A 27871-nucleotide genomic window follows, 5' to 3' on the forward strand; every position below is an offset into this window, starting at 1 on the left:
TTTTAGTCCTAGATATGGCTAGGGTTAGGGTTACTGCTGAATGTAGTAACTCTAACCCTGACCCTAGGCCTAACAGTAATAACCACACTGTAATGTAAAGTATTACCTCATTCTCAATGATCAGTCAATACATACAGTATTCATTTAAACTACAGTATATTGGCATTTTGAAGCTTATTAAAATAATTATAATATGTACTTAATAGGAACTGTTACCCTTTATATATTCTAACAACTCATATTTGTTAGATTTATTCCAAATGAAGGGCCCTAACCTAGAAACGAAAATATTTGTCTCCCTCTCCACGTTGAACGCAGTTCTCTCTCTGTCCCTCCCTCCCTCCCTCCCTCCCTCTAACCTCACCTATCTGGCAGATCCAGAAGTCCCTCCCCTCCCAAAAACTCACTTCTGTGGAAACGAAACTGATCTGAGTCTCTGTGTCGTCTCTCTGTGTGAGAGTGAACAACCATCCAAATGGCTAAGCAGGGAGTTCTGCTGGACCAGGACCAGTTATGTTGTTCTGTCTGTCTGGATCTGCTGAAGGAGCCGGTCACCATCCCCTGTGGACACAGTTACTGTAGGAGCTGTATTGACGGCTGCTGGGATCAGGATGTTCTGAAAGGGGTCTATAGCTGTCCTCAGTGCAGAGAGACCTTCACTCCAAGGCCTAATCTGAGGAAAAATAACATGTTGGCTGAGTTGGTGGAGAAACTGAAGAAGACAGGACTCCAGGCTGCTCCCCCTCCTGCTCTGTGCTATGCTGGACCTGGAGATGTGGCATGTGATGTCTGCACTGGGACCAGAAAGCGGAAAGCCCTCATGTCCTGTCTGACGTGTTTGGCTTCTTACTGTGAGACTCACCACCAATCTCACTATGAATCTCCTGCTTTGAAGAAGCACAAGCTGGTTAAAGCCACCGCACAACTACAGGAGAAGATCTGCTCTCATCATGACAAATTGCTGGAGGTTTACTGTCGTACCGATCAGCAGTGTATCTGTTATCTGTGTACAATGGATGAACATAAAGGCCATGATACAGTGTCAGCTGCAGCAGAGAGGACTGAGAAACAGGTAAGACCAGAACTACTTGTTGGTGACTGTCTGATAAACAAAGAATTAAAGATACAGTGCCTTGCAAAAGTATTCATCCCCCTTGGCGTTTTTCCTATTTTGTTGCATTACAACCTGTAATTTAAATGGATTTTTATTTGGATTTCATGTAATGGACATACACAAAATAGTCCAAATTGGTGAAGTGGAATTTTTAAAAAAAAACTTTTTTCAAATAATTCTAAAAAATAAATAACGGAAAAGTGGTACGTGCATATGAATATGGCACCACATTAAACCTGCCAAGAGAGGGCCGCCCATCAAAACTCACAGACCAGGCAAGGAGGGCATTAATCAGAGAAGCAACAGAGACCAAATATAACCCTGAAGGAGCTGCAAAGTTCCACAGCGTAGATTGGGGTATCTGTCCATAGGACCACTTTAAGTCGTACACTCCACAGAGCTGGGCTTTACGGAAGAGCGGCCAGAAAAAAGGCATTACCACACGTTTGGTGTTCGCTAAAAGGCATGTGGGAGACTCCCCAAACATATGAAAGAAGGTACTCTGGTCAGATGAGACTCAAATTGAGCTTTTCGGCCATCAAGAAAAACGCTATGTCTGGCGCAAACCCAACACCTCTCATCACCCCGAGAACACCATCCCCACAGCATGATGCTGCCACCACCATGCTTCACTGTGGGGATGTTTTTCATCAGCAGGGACTGGGAAACTGGTCAGAATTGAAGGAATGATGAATGGCACTAAATACAGGGAAATTCTTGAGGGAAACCTGTTTCAGTCTTCCAAAGATTTGAGACTGGGACAGAGGTTCACCTTCCAGCAGGACAATGACCCTAAGCATACTGCTAAAGCAACACTCAAGTGATTTAAGCGGAAACATTTAAATGTCTTGGAATGGCCTAGTCAAAGCCAAGACCTCAATCCAATTGAGAATCTGCGGTATGACTTAAAGATTGCTGTACACCAGAGGAACCCATCCAACTTGAAGGAGCTGGAGCAGTTTTGCCAGTGGCTACATGTGCCAAGCTTATAGAGACATACCCCAAGAGACTTGCAGCTATAATTGCTGTAAAAGGTGGCTCTACAAAGTATTGACTTTGGTGGGGTGAATAGTTATGCACGCTCAAGTTTTCTTTTTTTTGGTCTTATTTCTTGTTTGTTTCACACACAAAAATATTTTGCATCTTCAAAGTGTTAGGCATGTTGTGTAAATCAAATGATACAAACCCACAAAAAAATCCATTTTAATTCCAGGTTGTAAGGCAACAAAATAGGAAAAATGCCAAGGGGGATGAATACTTTCACAAGGCACTGTACAGTAGGAACTAAGGCTGTTTGAATATGAGATCATTCAAGTGATATCGATCCACGGCAGAACAAATATGAACACAAACCTTGATTATATAGATATGTTAACCCAGAGTCTCCAAATGTATCACAATTTTCTAAAGTCAAACACCATTATCATTCGTTATCAAACATCATTATCATTCGTTATCAAACACCATTATCATTCGTTATCAAACACCCAATCAGCTCCCCTGTTTTGTGCACTGTTAAAACTATAATCATTCACATAACAACTTAATAATATAATTTCACACAGACACTTCCTCAACATTTTAATCCCTATCTTCTATGGGCCCTATGTCCCATTACTATACCATTGATCTACTGGACAAATAAAGCTTGATAGCTCATTGAAGAGTGATTCTCCACAGAGGCAGCTGGGGATGAGTCAGCAGAAGGTCCAGCAGAGATTCCAGGAGAGAGAGAAGGAGCTGAAGGAGCTCCAACAGGCTGTGGAGTCTCTCAAGGTGAGTATTGTTGACCAGAGGAGACACACCATTTCACTTCTCTCCTCCAGTCAGAGAGAGAGAGATGCCCCTATCCAATCCCACTGTTGGGAACAGGCTGTCTGGACCCCTTTCAGAGAACAGACTGCTTAATGTAAACGGCGGGATATGAACCCGGGTCTACTGAGGGAGAAAACAACATCTTGACCGTTACACCAAGAGGACATTCCCTATTGGGCTGAGGGCCGACACTGATTTTGAAGTCGAAGGCGGGGCTACCTCATCACATAACCATGAGTAACCATGACCGACTCATGTCCCCTATACATTAACATGGAGCTCTCTCTCTCTCAATTCAATTGAATTCAAAGGGCTTTATTGGCATGGGAAACATATGTTTACATTGCCACAGCAAGTGAAATAGATAATAAACAAAAGTGAAATAAACCACAAGAAAATAACAGTAAACATTACACTCACAAAAGTTTCAAAGGAATAGAGACTTTCAAATGTTATAATTCAAGTGCAAACAGAGTGAGCCGTTCGCCAGACCGAGTTCTGGAGGTGAAATGGAAATGAATGAGGGAGAGTTAAGTGAGGTAGAAGGTGTGGTGAAGAGCTCAGAACCAGAGCCTGGTATCAATGGACATGATAAAGAAGAATTTGGTGCAGTAGGAATTACATTTTTGGAGAAAGTGGATCCATACCTTTTGGCAGATCCATTTGTGGTTTCATGTTGGGTTGGAAAAGAGTTGGGTGCAGTTGAATCAGTGAAGGTAACCTGTAGTGGACTTGTGATATTTGTTTGTGTTTCTTCTGACCAGAGGGAGTGGGCGCTCCGTGTCACGCAACTTCAAATCAAATCAAATCAAATTTTATTGGTCACATGCGCCGAATACAACAGGTGCAGACATTACAGTGAAATGCTTACTTACAGCCCTTAACCAACAGTGCATTTATTTTAAACAAAAAAGTAAGAATAAAACAACAACAAAAAAAAGTGTTGAGAAAAAAAGAGCAGAAGTAAAATAAAGTGACAGTAGGGAGGCTATATATACAGTAAAATAAAGTGACAGTAGGGAGGCTATATATACAGGGGGGTACCGTTGCATAGTCAATGTGCGGGGGCACCGGCTAGTTGAGGTAGTTGAGGTAATATGTACATGTGGGTAGAGTTAAAGTGACTATGCATAAATACTTAACAGAGTAGCAGCAGCGTAAAAAGGGTGGGGTGGGGGGGCAGTGCAAATAGTCCGGGTAGCCATGATTAGCTGTTCAGGAGTCTTATGGCTTGGGGGTAGAAGCTGTTGAGAAGTCTTTTGGACCTAGACTTGGCACTCCGGTACCGCTTGCCGTGCGGTAGCAGAGAGAACAGTCTATGACTAGGGTGGCTGGAGTCTTTGACAATTTTGAGGGCCTTCCTCTGACACCGCCTGGTATAGAGGTCCTGGATGGCAGGGAGCTTTGCCCCAGTGATGTACTGGGCCGTACGCACTACCCTCTGTAGTGCCTTGCGGTCAGAGGCCAAGCAGTTGCCATACCAGGCGGTGATGCAACCAGTCAGGATGCTCTCGATGGTGCAGCTGTAGAATTTTTTGAGGATCTGAGGACCCATGCCAAATCTTTTTAGTCTCCTGAGGGGGAATAGGCTTTGTCGTGCCCTCTTCACGACTGTCTTGGTGTGTTTGGACCATGATAGTTCGTTGGTGATGTGGACACCAAGGAACTTGAAGCTCTCAACCTGTTCCACTACAGCCCCGTCGATGAGAATGGGGGCGTGCTCAGTCCTCTTTTTTTTCCTGTAGTCCACAAACATCTCCTTTGTCTTGGTCACGTTGAGGGAGAGGTTGTTGTCCTGGCACCACACGGCCAGATCTCTGACCTCTTCCCTATAGGCTGTCTCATCGTTGTCGGTGATCAGGCCTACCACTGTTGTGTCGTCGGCAAACTTAATGATGGTGTTGGAGTCGTGCCTGGCCATGCAGTCATGGGTGAACAGAGAGTACAGGAGGGGACTGAGCACGCACCCCTGAGGGGCCCCCGTGTTGAGGATCAGTGTGGCAGATGTGTTGTTACCTACCCTTACCACCTGGGGGCGGCCCGTCAGGAAGTCCAGGATCCAGTTGCAGAGGGAGGTGTTTAGTCCCAGGATCCTTAGCTTAGTGATGAGCTTAGAGGGCACTATGGTGTTGAATGCTGAGCTGTAGTCAATGAATAGCATTCTCACGTAGGTGTTCCTCTTGTCCAGGTGGGAAAGGGCAGTGTGGAGTGCGATAGAGATTGCATCATCTGTGGATCTGTTGGGGCGGTATGCAAATTGGAGTGGGTCTAGGGTTTCTGGGATTATGCTGTTGATGTGAGCCATGACCAGTCTTTCAAAGCACTTCATGGCTACAGACATCAGTGCTACGGGTCGGTAGTCATTTAGGCAGGTTATCTTAGAGTTCTTGGGCACGGGGACTATGGTGGTCTGCTTGAAACATGTTGGTATTACAGACTCAGTCAGGGACATGTTGAAAATGTCAGTGAAGACACTTGCCAGTTGGTCAGCACATGCTCGGAGTACACGTCCTGGTAATCCGTCTGGCCCTGCGGCCTTGTGAATGTTGACCTGCTTAAAAGTCTTACTCACATCGGCTACGGAGAGTGTGATCACATAGTCGTCCGGAACAGCTGGTGCTCTCATGCATGCTTCAGTGTTGCTTGCCTCGAAGCGAGCATAGAAGTGGTTTAGCTCGTCTGGTAGGCTTGTGTCACTGGGCAGCTCGCGGCTGTGCTTCCCTTTGTAGTCTGTAATAGTTTTCAAGCCCTGCCACATCCGACGAGCGTCAGAGCCAGTGTAGTATGATTCAATCTTAGACCTGTATTGACTCTTTGCCTGTTTGATGGTTCGTCGGAGGTCATAGCGGGATTTCTTATAAGCGTCCGGGTTAGAGTCCCGTTCCTTGAAAGCGGCAGCTCTACCCTTTAGCTCAGTGCGGATGTTTCCTGTAATCCATGGCTTCTGGTTGGGGTATGTACGTACGGTCACTGTGGGGACGACATCATCGATGCACTTATTGATGAAGCCAGTGACTGATGTGGTGTACTCCTAAATGCTGTCTGAAGAATCCCGGAACATGTTCCAGTCTGTGCTAGCAAAACAGTCCTGTAGCTTAGCATCTGCGTCATCTGACCACTTTTTTATTAGCCGAATCACTGGTGCTTCCTGCTTCAGTTTTTGCTTATAAGCAGGAATCAGGAGGATAGAGTTATGGTCAGATTTGCCAAATGGAGGGAGAGCTTTGTATGCGCCTCTGTGTGTGGAGTAAAGGTGGTCTAGAGTTTTTTCCCCTCTGGTTGCACATTTAACATGCTGGTAGAAATGAGGTAGAACGGATTTAAGTTTCCCTGCATTAAAGTCCCCGGCTACTAGGAGCGCTGCATCTGGATGAGCATTTTCCTGTTGATTAATGGCCTTGTACAACTCATTCAGTGCAATCTTAATGCCAGCATTGGTTTGTGGTGGTAAATAGACAGCTATGAAAAATATAGATGAAAACTCTCTTGGTAAATAGTGTGGTCTACAGCTTATCATGAGATACTCTACCTCAGGCGAGCAAAACCTAGAGACTTCCTTAGTATTTGATTTTGTGCACCAGCTGTTGTTTACAAATATACAGAGACCGCCACCCCTCGTCTTACCCGAGTCTGCCGTTCTGTCCTGCCGATGTAGCGTATAGCCTGCTAGCTGAATGTTGTCATTGTTGTCGTTCAGCCACGACTCCGTGAAACATAAGATATTACAGTTTTTAATGTCCCGTTGGTAGGATAACCGTAATCTTAAATCGTCCATTTTATTCTCAAAAGCTTGAACGTTGGCTAATAGGATTGATGGGAGAGGCAGTTTACTCGTTCGCCGTCGGATCCTTACAAGGCACCCGGATCTGCGTCCACGATATCTCCGTCTCTTCCTCACGCGAATGACGGGGATCTGGGCCTTGTCGGGAGTCTGTAGAATATCCTTCGCGAACGCCTCGTTGAAGAAAAAGTCTTCGTCCAACGCGAGGTGAGTAATCGCTGTCCTGATATCCAGAAGCTCTCTTTGGTTATAAGAGACGATGGCAGAAACATTATGTACAAAATAAATTACAAATAACGCGGAAAAACACACATAATAGTACAATTGGTTAGAGGGCTGTAAAACGGCAGCCATCTTCTTCCGGCACTGTATTTGTCAATATCTGTTTTTTGCTTTGCTCTTAGGAACAGGGCACCATTGAAAGGAGTGATTTCTGGGGTAGCGTTAAGTGTGGAGGTGGAGAAATTGAAGATGAAGATTCCTGGTGTTTGTGATTCCCGCCGTTTGGTGGGACGCAGACCCGGTGGTGAGCGTGGTGAAACAGAGGAGTCAGTCCTTTTGAGTTTTGAGTCTTTACCAGAGAAAGTCATGTTATGATATATCAGTTATATTGATTCAAGCTTTTGTGGCAAATCCATAAATTCAGGTGCAACGTTTATGGTCATTTCGCAGCAGTTTGTGGGAGGGAAATTCCAATATGTTTTATGTGTGCGGAAGAGAATGGGATAAAGGATTGTTCTGGTGAATAAAGTGTTTGTCAACTGTTGGGATGCCCATGTTGCTGGGGATCGGAAGTGTCCGGTGCGAGAGAGGCAGGTTGAGGTGCCTAGAGTCAGAGTAGTGCAGAAGGTGTCGTATCCTGAGACAGTGAAGAAAGTAGAGGAGGATGGGTCAAGGGTGAGAGATCCTGAGAGGATCCCTGTGAGTACTAGATCTGTGCCAGCACAGAGGGATAGGCCAACGAGTGATATATGCTTCAGTAAAGTTAGCTTCTTACAGTTCATAGCAATGGTTATCAACTGTACCGCACAAATGGAACGTAAATCAAATAAAAAATATGTTGTGGTGGCAGTTGCAGAGAAGTATTTGGGCATACAAGATTAGACTTCAGAAGAGTTACAGGGTGTGTTGAGTGGTGGTGTCCCGTCCTCCCAGGCCGTTGGCATGGTGCAGGAGCAGATAGGGTCAAAGTAGTGGAATGGGGTAGTGGGTATTTAATGAGTGTAGGGTTTGTTGGAAGGTTTTTAATTAAATGTTCCTCTCCCCTTTTCCCATTTTGTATCACAAAGTAAAATAGATTATAGTCCAGTTGGGGGCGTTAATGCAACATATTGGATGCCAACCGCCGTTAAACTCCAAAGAAGAAGAAACGTTATATTATGGCAATGTACAGTGTTGTAACGATGTCTCTGCCTCTCTCATTCCATCACTTTTGCAGTAGTTGGTTGTGTGGGTCTCTGTCTGTCAGCACCCCATTCATAACCAATTGTTGATGGATATTTATAGAGCTCTGATCAGGACGACAATTGATTACTGGTGTACAGTTTATGGAACAGAGGTAAAGACTTGGCTTCAGAAGCTGGACAGAATCCAGTATATAGCTTTAAGGATATGTATTGGTGCATTTAAATCAACATCCGTATGTGTCTTACTGGTGGAGGCAGGAGAGATGCCTTTGGATATACAGCATAAAACATTGTCATTATCTTATTGGGTTGAAAGGCTGTGAGGTTGAGCATCCCACTGCTACTGTTCTAGATGACTGTTGGGAATATACTAGTAGACAAGGCAGTGGTTTTGGTTGGACAGTTGGAAAGCTTGCTGATGAGAGTGGTTTGAGGGAGTTGGAGGTTGGCCCTTCTGTGGTGATAGGGGATGTTCCTCCATGGTTACTCCCAGACCCTGTTGTTGATCTAACCTTGGTAGAGAAAAGGAAAGATTGGTCTGAAGTCAGTGATATAGTGAAACTGGTTGACAATTACATTGGTAGAAGTTTTTATGCTTTATGCTTTTTTACTGCTTTTCACAGATGGATCCAAGGACCCAGATAGTGGGCTCACAGGAGCAGGCGTTTACATTCCTGAATTTGATGTGCAGATATGTAGAAGACTAACAGATGAACTGTCAGTATACTCAGTTGAACTGTTGGCGATTATAGTTGCCCTCCAGTGGGTGGAGGACGTACAACCTGTTAAAATTATAGTATGGTCAGATTCTCTGTCTGTATTGAATAGTTTATCATCTGGTAAATATAATAGGAGTGACCTGCTATTGGAGGTATTAATGTTATTATGGAGAATTGAGAGAATGGGTTTAGTAGTGAGATTCTGCTGTGCCCCAGCACATTCGGGTGTGGAAGGGAATGAAATTGTAGACCAGTTAGCTAAAAGAGCTTTGAAACGAGATATAATTGATATTAATGTTCCACTGGGTAGAGGTGAGGCCAAATGTAAGATCAGAGCCATTTTGATAGATGTGAGGCAGAAGAGATGGTACTCTGAGCACAAGGGCTGGCATTTATATGAATAGTTCACAGTTTTACAGAAACGTCGATGGACCAAGATTCAAAAGTCAGATTAGGAAGAAAGAGGTGGTGTTTACTCGATTGCGCATAGGACATTGTACATTGATCTCGCCATTACATCTGGTTGGCAAGCATGTGAATGGTTTGTGTCTGGAAGGTATGGTCGATGAAACGGTGGAGCATGTGTTGTTATATTGTTGTAAGTGTGTTGAAGAGAGGGAAAGATTGAAGTGTAGGGTCATTGAGGTTGGACGGGGTTGGGGGGGTTTGGAAAGGATTGTGGTTCGTGAGGAGGGCTACTATTCTTTTTTATTTTGGTTCTTGCGTATTTTCTGAATGTATTTTCTCATGGTGGAGGGTTTGTTTATTGGTTTCCACCGTTTATCGTTTAGAGTTGAGGGGGGAGTAGGGGTAGTTTGTTAGGGCGGCGTGATGGCCTCAACCAAGTGGAGAAGAAACGCTGTCGCTTCGGGTGCGTTCCGGAGAAAGGAGTGGAGGAAGTTTTGCTCATGGTCGGCGAACAGGTTGGAGCAGAACATCTGCACTCTGCATCCAGAATGAACAAGGCGGTGGTTGTGTTAATGAAAAAGGTTTGTCTTGTTGTGAGTGGGATTTTTGTGAGGGGTGTGTTGGTTCAGATGTCGCCTCTTTCGACAAGAGTTGTGGTGGCTAATCTGCCTCCGTTTATTACTTACGAACAGAACGCAAGTAGTTGGTTCGTTTTGGTCAATTTGAAAGTGGTTTTCGTGTGCTCTCGGCTGGGTGCCAAGCGGAAGCCGTTAAACATTTCTCTTTTCGTAGACAAGTGTTTGTTTCTTAACAAACTTCAAGGTTACGCAGGGGAGGGGTGGAACGCAGGGTTTGCTAGCACAGATAGTTTTGGGTGTTTCTAGTGTGGGGATGTAGGACATAATGCTAATGCAGACAAGCCGGCAGCGGGGGCTAGGACTAGGCTGGACACAATACATTTTAACGCCTTTTTCTGATAAAACTACTTCATTGCATCCGCCATGGAGCCCAGTTTCATAATATTACCATATGTCCCAGATGCTTGCCGTAGTTTAGAAATAATAGGACATGTTTAACCCTGCCAGCTCCTATTAGTTGTTTTGAGCTCTGTGGCACCAACTCGCCTAATGAAAGTTCTATTCCCAGCCCATTGTTCTGCGTCACAATGCCAGCTTCACTATTGTTGGTAATGAGACCAGCCCCTATTAACATTGTAGCTTTACCTCAGGTAACTTATTATTAACAAGGTTATGACTACTTGGTGAGCAAACTCACTGTTCACCTGGGTACACCTTGTGGTGACCCACAGTGCTACGTATGGTTGGCGCAGAGGCAATCAAACAATAAACATTTTCTGGTCACGGTTAATCATTTTCTTTCAGAAAAAGGTGTATAACCTAACCAAAACGCATGTCTGTCCTCTTTTTCAAGATGTGGCTGATTTTAAACAGCCAGAATATATTTTTTCAATTAAGAAATAACTTTTTATTTTTTTTAAAGCATTTATTGTTTCTATATTACTGCTGGGTAATTTGATATGCGTCGAAATCTGTAAGTTCGTAGGCATTGAATTGAGCGAATGCTGCGCAGGTTCACTGAGTTGTAAACTAAATGGATAGGTGTAGCTCATTGATTTATAGATCTGACACAGTTGCTACCTCAGATAATGAGCCTAGCAAGTGTTGTGAATGAGGTATGTAGTACCCACAGAAGGCCACAGGGAGCAGCAAGAGGGCTATAAACCTATTCATTTTCTTTTTGCTTTAAATACCCTAAACCTAACAATCAATCAATCAAATGTGTTTATAAAGTCCTTTTTACATCAGCAGATGTCACAAAGTGCTATACAGAAACTCTAACCCTACTTATAACCTATTTTAGCCTTAACTCTAACCCCTAACCCTAATTCTAGGGTAGGGTAGCCTAGAACACGTTTTATAAACTTTTTTAGTAATAATTTTATGTTAGTAAATTCCATTATAGTACTAAAAAGCATTTATTGTTTTTTTTTTAAAAATAAAACCTATGTAACCTTTATTAGTCATTTTATTATATGTATTATTGCAAGGCAGAACACTTGATAAACAACACATTTGTTTTATTTTTTAAATGTGGTTTGAACTGGGTGTGACCTAGTAACCTCTATGTGAAAGTCCAGCAATTGGCATGTCATAGGTGGGGCAGGTTTGAGACTGATCTACAGAATTAATTAGAAAAATACACTTTATTTCTCAGCTGCCTCACCAATGTCTTTACGTGAATTAGTAACTTTTAATTGCTAAATATTTCCAATAGATGGCTGCATAAGACCACAATGCATCAGTTATAAGCTACAAGCATAAAATGCAACCAAAGACTATGTCCTATGATTTTCTAAAAAGGTCACTCATTACTTTACAGTTAGCTATATATCTCGTATTAGGCCTGTGTTGCTTTTGGGAGAGCAACAAAATATTAACTCTAGCAGGTATTGAACACCGGCCAAATAATCACTAGTCAGATGCGCTAACCTCAACCCTAGTAAACATGCATTATGACATCATCTTAATATCTCATATATTCCAACCCACAACCATCGCGGTTAGAAAATGTACCTCAACATGCCCCTCGCTTGTGCTAGAAGGCAGAGTGCTCGCTGCCGCTGACGGCACAAGCTTTTTGCGGGGCTTGTTGAGTTGGCTACTTGTTCGAGAAGGCAGAGTGGCTCTGTGCTGGTTGATGAATTTGACAATGAATGTACTAGAAAAATACATATTTGTCGACCAGAGGTGACTGAATTAATGTTCGCGCTTTTTGATAATTGTTATAGTAATGAGGTATAATTTTAAAACATGAGCATAAAAACAGGTAATAATAAACATGAATCATCATTATATTACTTCACAGTAATGTGTTTTCAGTCCTTCCTCTTGCGTTAGCAGTGTGGAAAGGGACAGTAAAAAGCTCAGGCAGGAGTTTTCCTGTGAGGTGGAGTGGTGGTGTATCCAGGGAGAGAACTAAACTAATCTTCTGAAATGTAATGCATGGTCTTATGCTGCCATCTATTGGAATTATTTAGCAACTGCAGTAGTACTGAATAAAGTGTATATCCTTAGTAAGTATATCCTTACTAAAGTAGTAATTACTCAAAATTGCTAAATATAAAATGTTCTAGTTCATTTGATCACTTACAACCATAAAATAACAATTCATAGCATAACAAACAATGAAACTGACATAAACCAAAAACACCATACAGTGGGGAAAAAAAGTATTTAGTCAGCCACCAATTGTGCAAGTTCTCCCACTTAAAAAGATGAGAGTCCTGTAATTTTCATCATAGGTTCACGTCAACTATGACAGACAAATTGAGAAAAAGAAATCCAGAAAATCACATTGTAGGATTTTTAATGAATTTATTTGCAAATTATGGTGGAAAATCAGTATTTGGTCACCTACAAACAAGCAAGATTTCTGGCTCTCACAGACCTGTAACTTCTTTTTTAAGAGGCTCCTCTGTCCTCCACTCGTTACCTGTATTATTGGCACCTGTTTGAACTTGTTATCAGTATAAACGACACCTGTCCACAACCTCAAACAGTCACACTCCAAACTCCACTATGGCCAAGACCAAAGAGCTGTCAAAGGACACCAGAAACAAAATTGTAGACCTGCACCAGGCTGGGAAGACTGAATCTGCAATAGGTAAGCAGCTTGGTTTGAAGAAATCAACTGTGGGAGCAATTATTAGGAAATGGAAGACATACAAGACCACTGTAATCTCCCTCGATCTGGGGCTCCACGCAAGATCTCACCCCGTGGGGTCAAAATGATCACAAGAACGGTGAGCAAAAATCCCAGAACCACATGGGGGGACCTAGTGAATGACCTGCAGAGAGCTGGGACCAAAGTAACAAAGCCTACCATCAGGAAAACACTACGCCGCCAGGGACTCAAATCCTGCAGTGCCAGACGTGTCCCCCTGCTTAAGCCAGTACATGTCCAGGCCCGTCTGAAGTTTGCTAGAGTGCATTTGGATGATCCAGAAGAGGATTGGGAGAATGTCATATGGTCAGATGAAACCAAAATATAACTTTTTGGTAAAAACTCAACTCGTCGTGTTTGGAGGACAAAGAATGCTGAGTTGCATCCAAAGAACACAATACCTACTGTGAAGCATGGGGGTGGAAACATCATGCTTTGGGGCTGTTTTTCTGCAAAGGGACCATGATGACTGATCCATGTAAAGGAAAGAATGAATGGGGCCATGTATCGTGAGATTTTGAGTGAAAACCTCCTACCATCAGCAAGGGCATTGAAGATGAAACGTGGCTGGGTCTTTCAGCATGACAATGATCGCAAACACACCGCCCGGGCAACGAAGGAGTGGCTTCGTATGAAGCATTTCAAGGTCCTGGAGTGGCCTAGCCAGTCTCCAGATCTCAACCCCATAGAAAATCTTTGGAGGGAGTTGAAAGTCCGTGTTGCCCAGCGACAGCCCCAAAACACTGCTCTAGAGGTGATCTGCATGGAGGAATGGGCCAAAATACCAGCAACAGTGTGTGAAAACCTTGTGAAGACTTACAGAAAACGTTTGACCTGTGTCATTGCCAACAAAGGGTATATAACAAAGTATTGAGAAACTTTTGTTATTGACCAAATACTTATTTTCCACCATCATTTGCAAATAAATTCATTAAAAATCCTACAAAGTGATTTTCTGGATTAATTTTTCTCATTTTGTCTGTCATAGTTGGCATGTACCTATGATGAAAATTACAGGCCTCTCTCATCTTTTTAAGTGGGAGAACTTGCACAATTGGTGGCTGACTAAATACTTTTTTCCCCCACTGTATTTAGATGGGTGACATTACCTGCCAAAGTAACACCCCCTTAACATATAAACAGACACTGGACACACACTGAAAATGAGCTTTTTTTATATAAATCTGCTAGCTCTCAAAATAGCCTTTGCTTTGCTGAGCAGTTAGTTTTCAGGAGTGTGCTGCCTGCCTGCCTTCAGAGGAGTCTGTCTGTGAATAATGTAAAGTTAATAAGTTATTGCCACGCTTTCACAGAGGCCTAGTTTACATTTACATGTGAGTCATTTAGCAGACGCTCTTATCCAGAACGACTAGGGTTAAGTGCCTAAATCTGTCGATGTACAAAGGGTACAGATTTCTCACCTAGTCGGCTCGGGGATTCTGACCAGCCACCTTTCGATTACTGCCCAACGCTCTTAACCGCTAGATTAAGAGCGTCTGCTAAATGACTCACATGTAAATGTAAACAAAATGTAAACAATCCACAAAAAGGCAAATGGTCGTAGATAAATGGTGAACTGGTTAAATAAAAGACTGCTCTTAGAACTTTCAGACTGCCATTGTTTTGGGGAAATAGGGACATGTCTGTCTATTTCACAAATTATCTTAAATATATGTATTATTTTTTTTTTTTCGGGGGGAATGGATCAGCTTAATATTGCAGATAGATTGTATCTTCTATCAATGTAATTGTCTGCATCACTTCCAATCCCCCATGTTTTATTTTATTTTTTATATATATATTCCCCTTTATTACTTTTCAACCCCACCATCCTTTCCCTACTTGGAGTAAATTAGTGAACAACAACGCCCAGGCCTCTACTTCCGGTCTATACTTACTATCTACACCTTATGGACAGAGTTAATTTTACAATAATTCTATATATATATATATATATATACATATATATATATATATATATATATATATATATATATATATATATATATATATATATTTATAAATTTTTTTGCTCCTGAACTTCTTCTACTCTCAACCTCTCCGATCATTTTCATGATGTCAATCCGGTTTGCTTCTAAATGCCATATCTTTCTAACTGTGCTCTTTCCCAAAAGCTCCCAACATACAACCTATATACTTATTATGGACACAGTATGCTTACATTATTAGCTATCTTAGTTATTATTTGTTGTTATTTGTTATTAGTCCCATCCTTCAACTCTATTCAATACCTCCCATCTATCTCTTAACACCATCCAAATAGGATTTCTATTTGCCATATATATTTCAACCGTACTGTGATGTTTTACAAAAGTTCTGAACCTTTCTATTCTCATTGATTCTACAGATTGTGAATTAAAAATAAACATTTTTGCTAAAAGTATTATTATATTATTGATTGATTGACTATGACTTTTCAGATCACCCAGTAATGCTATCTGCAAGGTTAGTTCCAGGTAAATATTGCAATCCTTTAGCCATTCCTGGACCTGTGTCCAAAAACAAGCTACAAATGGACAGAACCAAAACAAATGATCTAATGATTCTATCTCTTCACAGCAAAATCTGCAGAGCTGGGAAGATTGTATCCCCCATATAAATAACATTCTATTGGTAGCAAGAATTTTATATAATAATTTAAATTGAAAGATTCTAATTTTTGAATCCGGTGTCGTTTTGCGTGTCAGTTCATAAATACTATGCCATGGGATCGGTACGTCAAAGATCTCTTCCCAACTATTTTGCAATCTATATGGGACGGCTGTCAATCCTTTGGTCCTTAAGTGAAACTGATATACTTTTTTATTTATCACAGTTTTCCTTAACCAATTATGTTCTTTAATGCAAGGCCGACAGACAAGTTCCTTACTTTCTCCCCCTTCAACTTTCCTCTTCCACTTTTGCGGTAAGGCTGCAATTATGTGGTTGTAATTTTGGGTAGAGCAGACATTTCCATATGTTTTTGTTAGCTGCATGTGTGACATAACTCCACCAGTCCTACCGATGATATCATTTACGAAGATTATACCTTTTTTAAACATTCTGTCAAAAAATAAAGTTTTTTTGTCAATTAGAATATTTGAATTTAACCACAATATTTGTTGCATTATTTGTTCTGTCGTTTCTGGAGGATTAAATTGAAATTGCAACCAACTTTCTATGGCTTGTTTTAGAAATAGTGACATTTGGGAGATTATTTCCTTTTCAAATAACTGAAAGTGAGAGGTTGTAATCTGAATAAAGGGAAAAAGGCCTTTCTTGAACAGTGGGTGAGACAATCTTACTAATTTGCTTGAGAACCAGTTCGGATTTAAGTATAACTTTTGGATGACTGAAGATTTTAGTGATAGGTCTAATGCTTTAATATTTAATAATTTCTGTCCTCCGAATTCATATTCATTATATAAATATGCTCTTTTAATTTTGTCTGGCTTGCCGTTCCAAATAAAATTGAATATTTTTTTCTCATATAATTTAAAAAACTGTTTGCTAGGCGTAGGCAAGACCATAAGCAAATAGGTAAACTGGGATAATACTAAAGAGTTAATCAGGGTGATTTTTCCACAAATTGACAGGTATTTTCCTTTCCATGGTAGTAAGATCTTATCTATTTTTGCTAACTTTCTATTAAAATGTATTGAAGTGAGATCATTTATTTCCTTTGGGATATGTATTCCGAGTATATCCACATCACCATCAGACCATTTTATTGGTAAACTACATGGTCATGTAAAAATTGTATTTTTTAGTGATCCAATACGTAATATAGTACATTTGTCAAAATTTGGTTTTAATCCAGAGAGGATAGAAAATGTATCTAGATCCTCTATGAGGCTCTGGAGGGATTCTAGTTGTGGATCTAAAAGAAAACATGAATCATCTGCATACAATGACACCTTTGTTTTTAAGCCCTGTATTTCTAATCCTCTGATATTATTATTGGATCTGATTTTAATAGCTAACATCTCGATGGCCACAATAAATAGATATGCCGATAGTGGACAACCTTGTTTCACTCCTCTTGACAGTTTAAAACTTTCTGAGAAATAGCCATTATTTACTATTTTACACCTAGGGTTACTATACATGATTTTGACCCATTTTATAAGAGATTCTCCAAAATTGAAATGCTCCAGGCATTTATATATAAATCCCAGTCGAACTTTATCAAATGCCTTTTCGAAGTCTGCTATTAATAGCAGGCCTGGTTTCCCATATTTTCCATAGTGTTCTATTGTTTCCAAAAACCTGTCTGATTAGAATGAATAATATCCGACAATACCTTATTAATTCTATGCGCTATACATTTTGCTAGGATTTTTGCATCACAACACTGAAGTGTAAGGGGCCTCCAATTTTGTAAATGGACTGGATCTTTATATTTTCCACTTGTATCCTGTTTCAGTAATAATGAGATCAGACCTTCTTCTTGAGTGTCAGATAATCTACCATTTACATAGGAGTGGTTAAAACATGCTAATAACGGTCCTCTTAGTATATCAAAAAAGGTTTGGTATACCTCGATTGGTATGCCATCCAACCCTGGAGTTTTCCCGGACTTAAAGTCTTTAATTGCATCCAGAAGTTCCTCCTCTGTAATTTCACCTTCACATGAGTCTTTCTGTGTGGCTGTTAATTTGACATTATCAATAGAAAAAAAATCTCTACAATTAGCTTCAGTTAGAGGAGATGGAGGCGACTGAAAAGAAAACATATGCTTAAAGTACTTTGTTTCTTCCTTCAAAATATCATTAGGTGAATTATGGGTGACTCCGTCAATTGTAACCAGTTTCATTAAGTTCTTTTTGGTAGCATTCCTATGTTGAAGATTAAAAAAGAATTTTGTGCATTTTTCCCCATATTCCATCCAGTTTGCTTTATTTTTATAATATATTACACTTGATCTTTCTTGAATAAGTTTTTCCATTTCTTTTTGTTTTTCCTCTAATTTATTCTGAGCCTCTATGTTACAGTTTTTATTGCCATCTATCTGTTCTGTTAGACTTTCTATTTCCTTTCTTAGTATAAACTCTTTTGACCTAATTGCTTTTGTTTTCGAGATGAGTACTGAATTGCATGGCCTCTAAAGGCACATTTAAAGGTGTCCCATACAATAAGGGGATTCGCTGTACCTATGTTATGTTGGAAAAAGTCAGTTATAAATTCCTTTGTTCTAATTATAAATAAATTATCATCCAATAGGCTTTGATTAAATTTCCAATGTTCTCGCCCACGTGGAAATTCAGTCAGAGTAATGTATATGCCTATTATATGATGGTCCGACCGCATTCTGTCCCCTATCAACACTTTTTTTACTTTTGGTGCCAACGAGAATGAGATAAGAAAGAAGTCAAGACGACTAGCTTGATTCAGTCTCCGCCATGTATATCTCACTAGATCAGCATATATAAGCCTCCATATATCTACTAGTTCTAATGTATCCATGACATTCACAATTTCCTTAAGAGCATGTGGGTGATTGTTTGTGGTGTGATTTCCTTTTCGGTCCATTGAGCTATTTAAAACAGTATTATAATCCCCCACCATAATAATATTGTCTTGAGTTGCTTGCAGGCTTGATAATTTATTATATATATATTGTCAAAGAATTGTGGATCATCATTATTTGGTCCGTAAAGGTTAATGAGCCATATCTGTTTATGGTCCAATACCATATTTAAAATAATCCATCTACCTTGCGTATCTATTTGGACAATTTGCACATTCGGATCGAAATTACTATTAATTAATATCATCACCCCTTTTGAATTTCTTTGCCCATGGGAGAAGTAAATTCCCCCCCCCCCCCCCCATTCTTTTTTCCACGCTACTTCATCTCGAATTGTTGAATGAGTTTCCTGTATACAATAGATATTATATTCCTTCTCTTTGAGCCATGTAAATATTGTTCTTCTTTTGTTATTATCAGCTAAGCCATTACAATTATAACTGGCTATACTTATTTCACCATACACCATAATGAGATACAAGTTTCAAGTCTATTTATCATTATATATGTTTGTAAATTTACCAATAAAAAATAGCGTAATGATTGAGTGTCCATATAGCTGTACCGTGATATTTGCATTGCTACGGAGTAACCCTTCAATTGTTCTCCACTAATTCCCCCGCTAAAGCCCCTCCCCATCCCAAGTTGAGCCGTCATCCCAGTGATCAGCATCCCACCCACGTCCCTCCGTATCCCTAAGGCCCCGAGAGGCCAGGACCCATCCATCGAAAACAGCACACAGTGCCACCCACAAAACAGAAGCAGGTTAACCGCCAAAAGCATTTCCAATGCTTTCACCTCTATATATATATATACAGTGGGGAAAAAAAGTATTTAGTCAGCCACCAATTGTGCAAGTTCTCCCACTTAAAAAGATGAGAGAGGCCTGTAATTTTCATCATAGGTACACGTCAACTATGACAGACAAAATGAGGGAAAAAAATCCAGAAAATCACATTGTAGGATTTTTAATGAATTTATTTGCAAATTATGGTGGAAAATAAGTATTTGGTCAATAACAAAAGTTTCTCAATACTTTGTTATATACCCTTTGTTGGCAATGACACAGGTCAAACGTTTTCTGTAAGACTTCACAAGGTTTTCACACACTGTTGCTGGTATTTTGGCCCATTCCTCCATGCAGATCTCCTCTAGAGCAGTGATGTTTTGGGGCTGTCGCTGGGCAACACAGACTTTCAACTCCCTCCAAAGATTTTCTATGGGGTTGAGATCAGGAGACTGGCTAGGCCACTCCAGGACCTTGAAATGCTTCTTACGAAGCCACTCCTTCATTGCCCGGGCGGTGTGTTTGGGATCATTGTCATGCTGAAAGACCCAGCCACGTTTCATCTTCAATGCCCTTGCTGATGGAAGGAGGTTTTCACTCAAAATCTCACGATACATGGCCCCATTCATTCGTTCCTTTACACGGATCAGTCGTCCTGGTCCCTTTGCAGAAAAACAGCCCAAAAGCATGATGTTTCCACCCCCATGCTTCACAGTAGGTATGGTGTTCTTTGGATGCAACTCAGCATTCTTTGTCCTCCAAACACGACGAGTTGAGTTTTTACCAAAAAGTTCTATTTTGGTTTCATCTGACCATATGACATTCTCCCAATCCTCTTCTGGATCATCCAAATGCACTCTAGCAAACTTCAGACAGGCCTGGACATTTACTGGCTTAAGCAGGCGGACACGTCCTGCACTGCAGGATTTGAGTCCCTGGCGGCTTAGTGTGTTACTGATGGTAGGCTTTGTTACTTTGGTCCCAGCTCTCTGCAGGTCATTCACTAGGTCCCCCCGTGTGGTTCTGGGATTTTTGCTCACCGTTCTTGTGATCATTTTGACCCTACGGGGTGAGATCTTGCGTGGAGCCCCAGATCGAGGGAGATTATCAGTGGTCTTGTATGTCTTCCATTTCCTAATAATTGCTCCCACAGTTGATTTCTTCAAACCAAGCTTCTTACCTATTGCAGATTCAGTCTTCCCAGCCTGGTGCAGGTCTACAATTTTGTTTCTGGTGTCCTTTGTCAGCTCTTTGGTCTTGGCCATAGTGGAGTTTGGAGTGTGACTGTTTGAGGTTGTGGACAGGTGTCTTTTATACTGATAACAAGTTCAAACAGATGCCATTAATACAGGTAACGAGTGGAGGACAGAGGAGCCTCTTAAAGAAGAAGTTACAGGTCTGTGAGAGCCAGAAATCTTGCTTGTTTGTAGGTGACCAAATACTTATTTTCCACCATAATTTGCAAATAAATTCATAAAAAATCCTACAATGTGATTTTCTGGATTTTTTTTTCTCAATTTGTCTTTCATAGTTGACGTGTACCTATGATGAAAATTACAGGCCTCTCTCATCTTTTTAAGTGGGAGAACTTGCACAAATATTGGCTGACTAAATACTTTTTTGCCCCACTGTATCTATATAACTATATATATTTTTTTAATTATGCATATCCTATTTTCCATCATTATCAATTAATATGCGTAATAATGTCGGCAGTTCACGCATAGGATTCTAACATATAACCCGGATTGCCATTGTATTACATTTAATTCATTGACAAGCAATTATTATCCTAGCAAATAATTCCTGCGGTCCATCCCATACCCCCCCCCCCCAACATCCCGACCCCCCCACAACAGATGCCAGACAAGCACACACGCACATACTCACATACTCCAACACACTCAACCCCCCTCCTCCACAATCCACCATAAAATCCGATACTCAACGGCTTTTATATCCCAGAGCCCAACTCGAGACATAACTTGATCTACGAGTGCACATACAGTTAAAGCTGATTGAGAAAGCATGCAGATTGAGCAGAAATTGATAACAATGTGAGATTTGATTAATCTACGTAATCTATGTCAAGTCCTAGGTGATGGAGATCAGATCCACCCTCTTCACCTGAGACACAAACACTCTGATCCCCTGTTGTAACCATTTTCCCAAGCATCTCCATGCGGTCAGACCTTTGATTATTTTGTGCCACCTGGGCCACAATGATAAACCCCCTCTCTGATTGTCCGAGTGTGACCCCTTCCCCATGGGTTACTGCAGCCAGTGTTGCCAGCACTGCCACTACCTGGGTGGGCGTACCCCACCGGAATCCCCACCGGCTAGGTAAAAGGTCGTCAAGGTTCTCATTAGCAGCTTTGAGAATTTCCTTGTATATTATGCTCTCCCATCAGGGGGCTCTGGCTTTGTAGGACCAACCCTGCCAGGCAGGCTCAGAATCTTGAGGGGGCGGTGCTGCTCAAGTAGGTCTCTGACCGCATTTATTTCTCTGTTTAGGCTGCATATTCACAGCAGGTCCATAAAATAGATGGGAACTTCTCTTTGGTGTATGGGTCACTCAGGTGGGTGTCCAGGTTATAGGGTTAGGGACAACATGTACTCCTGGAACTCTGAGGTCGTCCCATTGTTTCCTTTAGGGGAAATATAGTTATGTCTCTTTATTTCACAAAATATCTCACAATGGTATATTTCAAGTCAGACTCCATTTTAATCAGGATAATCTCCTCTTTCTAATGACATCAGGTTGGGCAGTGTACTCTGCTGTCATTGATCACTAGACCAGAAATAGTCAGAAGTTTTTTTTTAAATCCTACTTCCTGGTAATGCAGACATAAGCACACTTGGCACCATCGAGGTGTGGATGTTTACTTTCTACACCAGTTGTTATTTATTACTTGTTTTTTTCTGTTTCGTCCTAAGAACAGATTGTAGTGGTGAAATAAAAAGGTAGACATTTTTTGGTGCCATTTAGGGAAAATTGAATTCTAAGGATCATTCCAGTCAGAAGAGGCTCAGTGATGGTTCGCTTCAATTCATTTGCTTTGGCCTCACGCTAGTGTTCCAGCTCAGCCAATGTTCTTTGGCCGTTTTACAGCCTTCAGTGAATTTTGACTTGTTCTGTTGTCCAGCCTACTAGGACTCAGGGGGCAGAGGCTGGGAGGAGAGTAGAGCAGGGTCAAGTGGTGGTGGTACCAGGAGGGAGGAGAGTAGAGCAGGGTCAAGTGGTGGTGGTACCAGGAAGGAGGAGAGTAGTGCATGGTCAAGTGGTGGTGGTACCAGGAGGGAGGAGAGTAGAGCAGGGTCAAGTGGTGGTGGTACCAGGAAGGAGGAGAGTAGAGCAGGGCCAAGTGGTGGTGGTACCAGGAAGGAGGAGAGTAGAGCAGGGTCAAGTGGTGGTGGTACCAGGAAGGAGGAGAGTAGAGCAGGGTCAAGTGGTGGTGGTACCAGGAAGGAGGAGAGTAGAGCAGGGTCAAGTGGTGGTGGTACCAGGAAGGAGGAGAGTAGAGCAGGGCCAAGTGGTGGTGCGCAGGCCGTGGAGAAAGCGGTGGTGGGGAGGTTGCAGCTGGGCTACATGAGCTGAGGCAGGTTTCTGTAGTAACAGAGACTCCGGTGGGCAAAGGCTTGGTGGGCTCATCCCAGGAAATATTGCCTGTCATTGGGGAAGAGGCACTGATCAGGGGGGAAGTGCAGGGAGGCAGAGACTGGGGAGGAGGAGGACAGTACCTTGCCAATGGAGGAGGAGGAAGAGGGGGGAGGTGAGTCTGCGGGAGCGGAGGAGAAGGCGGTCTCGTTTTCAGACGGCTCATTGGATCCAGAGCTGACAGCCAGTCAGGCTGAGGGCCCAGTATATACCGTGAGAGAGCTTTCTAGGTTCCTGATGGAGACTAAAGCTGAAAAATATGGTTCTGCTGGAGTCTTATTTTATTGATCCTGGAAGGTTTGTAAGGTCAGTACAACACGTGATGAAGAATTAGGGGTTTAGTGTCCTCTCACCCAGGAAGCGGTATAGGATGAGAAAATGGGTCATGGGTTCTTCAGGGCATGTCTTCAGAATCTGCTTAAATGGATGTTTTTTTCTGGCATGGTGGCTTTATGGGCTTCTCTACTGGTTTCTGATTGTGGTGTTTTCCCTCCCACCTCTTATGGAGATTTCACGGTTAGACTTCCTTAACATGAACGGCGGCAGAGACTGGGGGAATATGTCAAACCAAAACATTTAAACTTGATTTTTTTGCAAGAGACACACAGTGATGTGATTAATTAAGTGTATTGGGGGTCTGGTGTAAGGGGGAACAGGTGCTGAGCCATGGCACAAATCTTAGTGCAGGGGTAGCAAAAGAGGTGTGTAAGGGTAGGTTGTTAGTGGTTAGAGCCAAAATCAGTGACCTTGTCTTTGCTTTCCAAAATGTGTCTGCACCTAGTACAGGGCTCAGGTCTCTGTTTCACCAGGGCCCAGGCAGGTGTCCTATTGGAAATTCCATGTAAAGCTCTTCCAAGATGTCACTTTATGCTCAAGCTTCCAAGGCTTTTGGGAGAGGTGGGGACAGCAGAAGGGGGAGTAACTTCTGTTGTGGGGGAGAGGAGGGAGCCTGATGGGTGGGTAACTTCTGTTGTGGGGGAGATGAGGGAGCCTGATGGGTGGGTAACTTCTGTTGTGGGGGAGATGAGGGAGCCTGATGGGCGGGTAACTTCTGTTGTGGGGAGATGAGGGAGCCTGATGGGTGGGTAACTTCTGTTGTTGGGAGATGAGGCCGCGGCTGTGGAGTTGTACTCTGATTTATAGAGGGCATAACTCTGTGATCCTGGGTGTTCTCAGGTTCTGCTCACAGACCTTTCCAAACTCTCTCTGTCACAGAGAATTGACATTTCCCTGGCCTTTCACAAACTCTCAGCTGCCGTCTCTCAGACGGTCTGCCTCTGATGTTTTTTTTAAAAGGTCTGGGAAATTATTGGACAGGACGTGTGTTGCGTGAGTGCGTCGGGGTGGGGGATCTGTCGCTAAGCTGTAGACAGGAGGCTTTGACTCTCCTGCCCAAAAAAGGGGATTTGAGCGACATAAGGAACTGGAGGCCTGTGGCATTGCTCTGTGTGGACTATAAGATGGATGGGTAACTGTGTATCAGGACACCTAATCACAGACAATCTGTTCATAATCAGGAGAAAGCCTTTGATAGGGTGGACCATGAATATCTGTTCAATGTATTGTTTTGGTTGTGGGGAGAATTTTGTGGCCTGTGTTCAAATGTTGTACGCTGGGGCTTCATGTATGGTCAAGGTGTGGGGAGGGCTCAGTAGGACAGTCTGGGTAGGGAGGGGCATTCACCAGGGATGCCCTCTGTCAGGGCAGCTATACACTCTTGTTATTGAGCCCTTTCTGGGCCTGCTACGCAGGAGGCTACAGGGAGTGTGGGAGACAGGCATAGGGTTGGGGACAGGCATAGCAGTGTCAGCATACGCTGATGACGTCTGTGTTGGTTAGGGTTGAGCAGAACCTACAGGCCCTGGAGAATAGTTTGAGGGTGTACGAGGGGGCGTCTTCTGCTTAGGTAAACTGGGGCAACAGTGAGGCTCTGTTATGTGGGGCATGGAGGGACAGGGCACCTCCGCAGCTTCCAGTGGGGTTGCAGTGGGGCTGTGAGTGGCTCAAGATGCTTGGGGTGTATCTGGGCTCGGAGGGTTGGGATAGGAAGAACTGGGAAGGAGTGTCACAAGCGGTGGTGTCGAGGCTGACGAAGTGGAGGTGGCTCATCTCCCAAGTGGCATACAGAGGGACGGTGCTGATCATCAACAACTTGGTGGCATCCTCTCTATGGCTTAAATTGGCCATTCTCAACGCCCCCGGTGGTCTGCTTGTGGACCTGCAGCGCAAGTTAGTGAATTTTTTCTGGTCAGGGTGGCAGCGTTCTGACTCAGCAGCACAGAGGCTACTGTACCGTACAGAGGTGGGCTGGAGGGAACCAGCATGTGCTCTGTTGAGGAGGGCTGGTGGTTTGGGGCTGGATCAGCAGCTCTTCATCATGCGGCTGGAGAGACTCAATACAGCAGGGGTCTCTGATTTCTATGCTGCAGTACTGAGGGCTGGAGCAGCCTGAGGAGGGGCCACCACCGTTTTCACCAGGGACAGTTCCATCTATTGCAGGTATTCCTTAAAGAGGTGGGGTTTCAAGTGTCTCCGGAAGGTGGTCAGTGACTCCGCTGTCCTGGCGTCGTGGGGGAGCTTGTTCCACCATTGGGGTGCCAGAGCAGCGAATAGCTTTGACTGGGCTTAGCGGGAACTGTGCTTCCGTAGAGGTAGGGGGGCTAGCAGGCCAGAGGTGGATGAACGTAGTGCCCTCGTTTGGGTGTAGGGTCTGACCAGAGCCTGAAGGTAAGGAGGTGCCGTTCCCCTCACAGCTCCGTTGGCAAGCACCATGGTTTTGTAGTTGACGCGAGCTTCAACTGGAAGCCTGTGGAATGTGCAGAGGAGCGGGGTGACATGAGAGAACTTGGGAAGGTTGAACACCAGACGGGCTGCAGCGTTCTGGATAAGTTGCAGGGGTTTAATGGCACAGGCAGGGAGCCCAGCCAACAGCGAGTTGCAGTAATCCAGACGGGAGATGACAAGTGCCTGGATTAGGACCTGTGTCGCTTTCTGTGTAAGGTAGGGTCGTACTCTGTGAATGTTGTAGAGCATGTACCTGCAGGATCGGGTCACCGCTTTGATGTTAGCAGAGAATGACAGGGTGTTGTCCAGGGTCACGCCAAGGTTCTTTGCACTCTGGGAGGAGGACACAATGGAGTTGTCAACCGTGATGGCGAGATCATGTTGCGGGCAGTCCTTCCCCGGGAGGAAGAGCAGCTCCGTCTTGCCGAGGTTCAGCTTGAGGTGGGGATCCGACATCCACACTGATTTTGTGGAGGTTGTGGTGGCACACAATGTGTTTTTAGGAGGGGGGGGTGTTAGTGTAATGAGGATGGCTCATTAAAGTAAGACAAGTCAATCTCTCTCTCTCTCTTAACAGCGCTCTGCACAGGCAGCAGTGGAGAACAGTGATAAGATCTTTACTGAGCTGATCCGTTCCATTGAGAGTAGGCGCTCTGAGGTGAAGGACCTGATCAGAGCCCAAGAGAAGGCTCAAGTGAGTCAAGCTGAAGGACTCCTGGAGCAACTGGAGCAGGAGATAGCTGAGCTGAGGAAGAGAAGCACTGAGCTGGAGCAGCTCTCACACACAGAGGATCACATCCATTTCCTCCAGGTAACTAAACTGCCTTGATACATGTGATATGAAACTAAAACTCAAATTGAAACTCTCAATCATTTGGTTCTGTTCTCTCTCTCTCTCTCTCTCTCTCTCTCTCTCTCTCTCTCTCTCTCTCTCTCTCTCTCTCTCTCTCTCTCTCTCTCTCTCTCTCTCTCTCTCTCTCTCTCTCTCTCTCTCTCTCTCTCTCTCTCTCTCCAGAGTTATCAGTCTCTCTCCGGTACCAGTGTATCTTCAGACTTACCCAGCATCGTTGTCCGTCCTCTTCAGTACTTTGGAGATGTGAGTAAGACTGTGTCTGAACTGAGAGAGAAACTAGAAGACGTCCTTAAAGGAGAATGGACCAAGATCTCCACTACAGGTGTGTTGAAAATAATAAGAACATCAACTTTAGACCATTGAAAGTTCCCTACTAGTCATATACATGTGGAATATGGTATGATGATAACATTCCCTCTCTCTGTGAATGTGTTTGTGTGTCTGTAGTGAATATAGTGGATGTTGTACTGCCTCCAGAGCCCAAGACCAGAGAACAGTTCTTACAATGTGAGTGTCTTTATTCTGAAGTAACTAACATTCTCTTTTTACTGACACTCCTAACAATCCCTCTAGAAATATATAGCAATAGTAGATCTAATCAAAGACTGGGTATCTATCTGACTCCTCATATTTCTCTGATTTGATCTCTGCTGTGCTCTAATCAAAGACAGGGTAGATACAGTATCTGACTTAACTTATTGTTCTAACTCCCCTCATTGGTCTCTGCTCTGCTCTGCTCTTCTCCCAGATTCCTGTCAGCTCACACTGGACCCAAACACAGCAGACAAACGCCTCTCTCTGTCTAAAGGGAACAGAAAGGTGACCTATACAGACCAAGTCCAACCATATCCTGATCATCCAGACAGATTCACCGACTGCTGTATGGTTCTGTGTAGAGAGGGTCTGTCAGGATGCTGTTACTGGGAGGTGGAGTGGTGTGGGGGGGGTGTTGAAACAGCAGTGTCATATAAAGACATCAGCAGAACAGGGACAGATGGTGGATTTGGAGAGAATGACAAGTCCTGGAGTTTAGAGTACTTTATTGGTAGTTTTTGGTTCAGTCACAATAATGTTGAGACTGAAGTATCAGTCCGTCAGTCCTCCAGAGTAGGAGTGTACCTGGATCACAAGGCAGGTAGTCTGTCCTTCTACAGTGTCTCTGACACAATGACCCTCCTCCACAGAGTCCAGACCACATTCACTCAGCCCCTCTATCCTGGGTTTCGTTTACAATGTTTTTTCTCTGGGACTGCTGAGCTGGTTAAACTGTAG

The 27871-nt window shown here is 43.1% G+C and overlaps 1 protein-coding gene across 1 annotated transcript; it reads left to right on the top strand.

Moving 5' to 3' along the window:
* Positions 1 to 593: 593 nt before the first annotated feature.
* LOC311148649 (tripartite motif-containing protein 16-like) lies at positions 594 to 27871 on the top strand (the record flags this gene model as incomplete). The annotated part of the gene is made up of 5 exons (XM_084185636.1): positions 594 to 1066; positions 26390 to 26557; positions 26762 to 26921; positions 27047 to 27106; positions 27348 to 27871. The coding sequence occupies exons 1-5, from the start codon at positions 689 to 691 to the stop codon at positions 27869 to 27871; spliced, it is 1290 nt and encodes a 429-aa protein (XP_084041762.1). The 5' UTR covers positions 594 to 688.

Source organism: Coregonus lavaretus (genome assembly GCF_964263955.1).
Source record: "Coregonus lavaretus genome assembly, chromosome: 21".
In the NCBI taxonomy this organism is placed as follows: Eukaryota; Metazoa; Chordata; class Actinopteri; order Salmoniformes; family Salmonidae; genus Coregonus; species Coregonus lavaretus.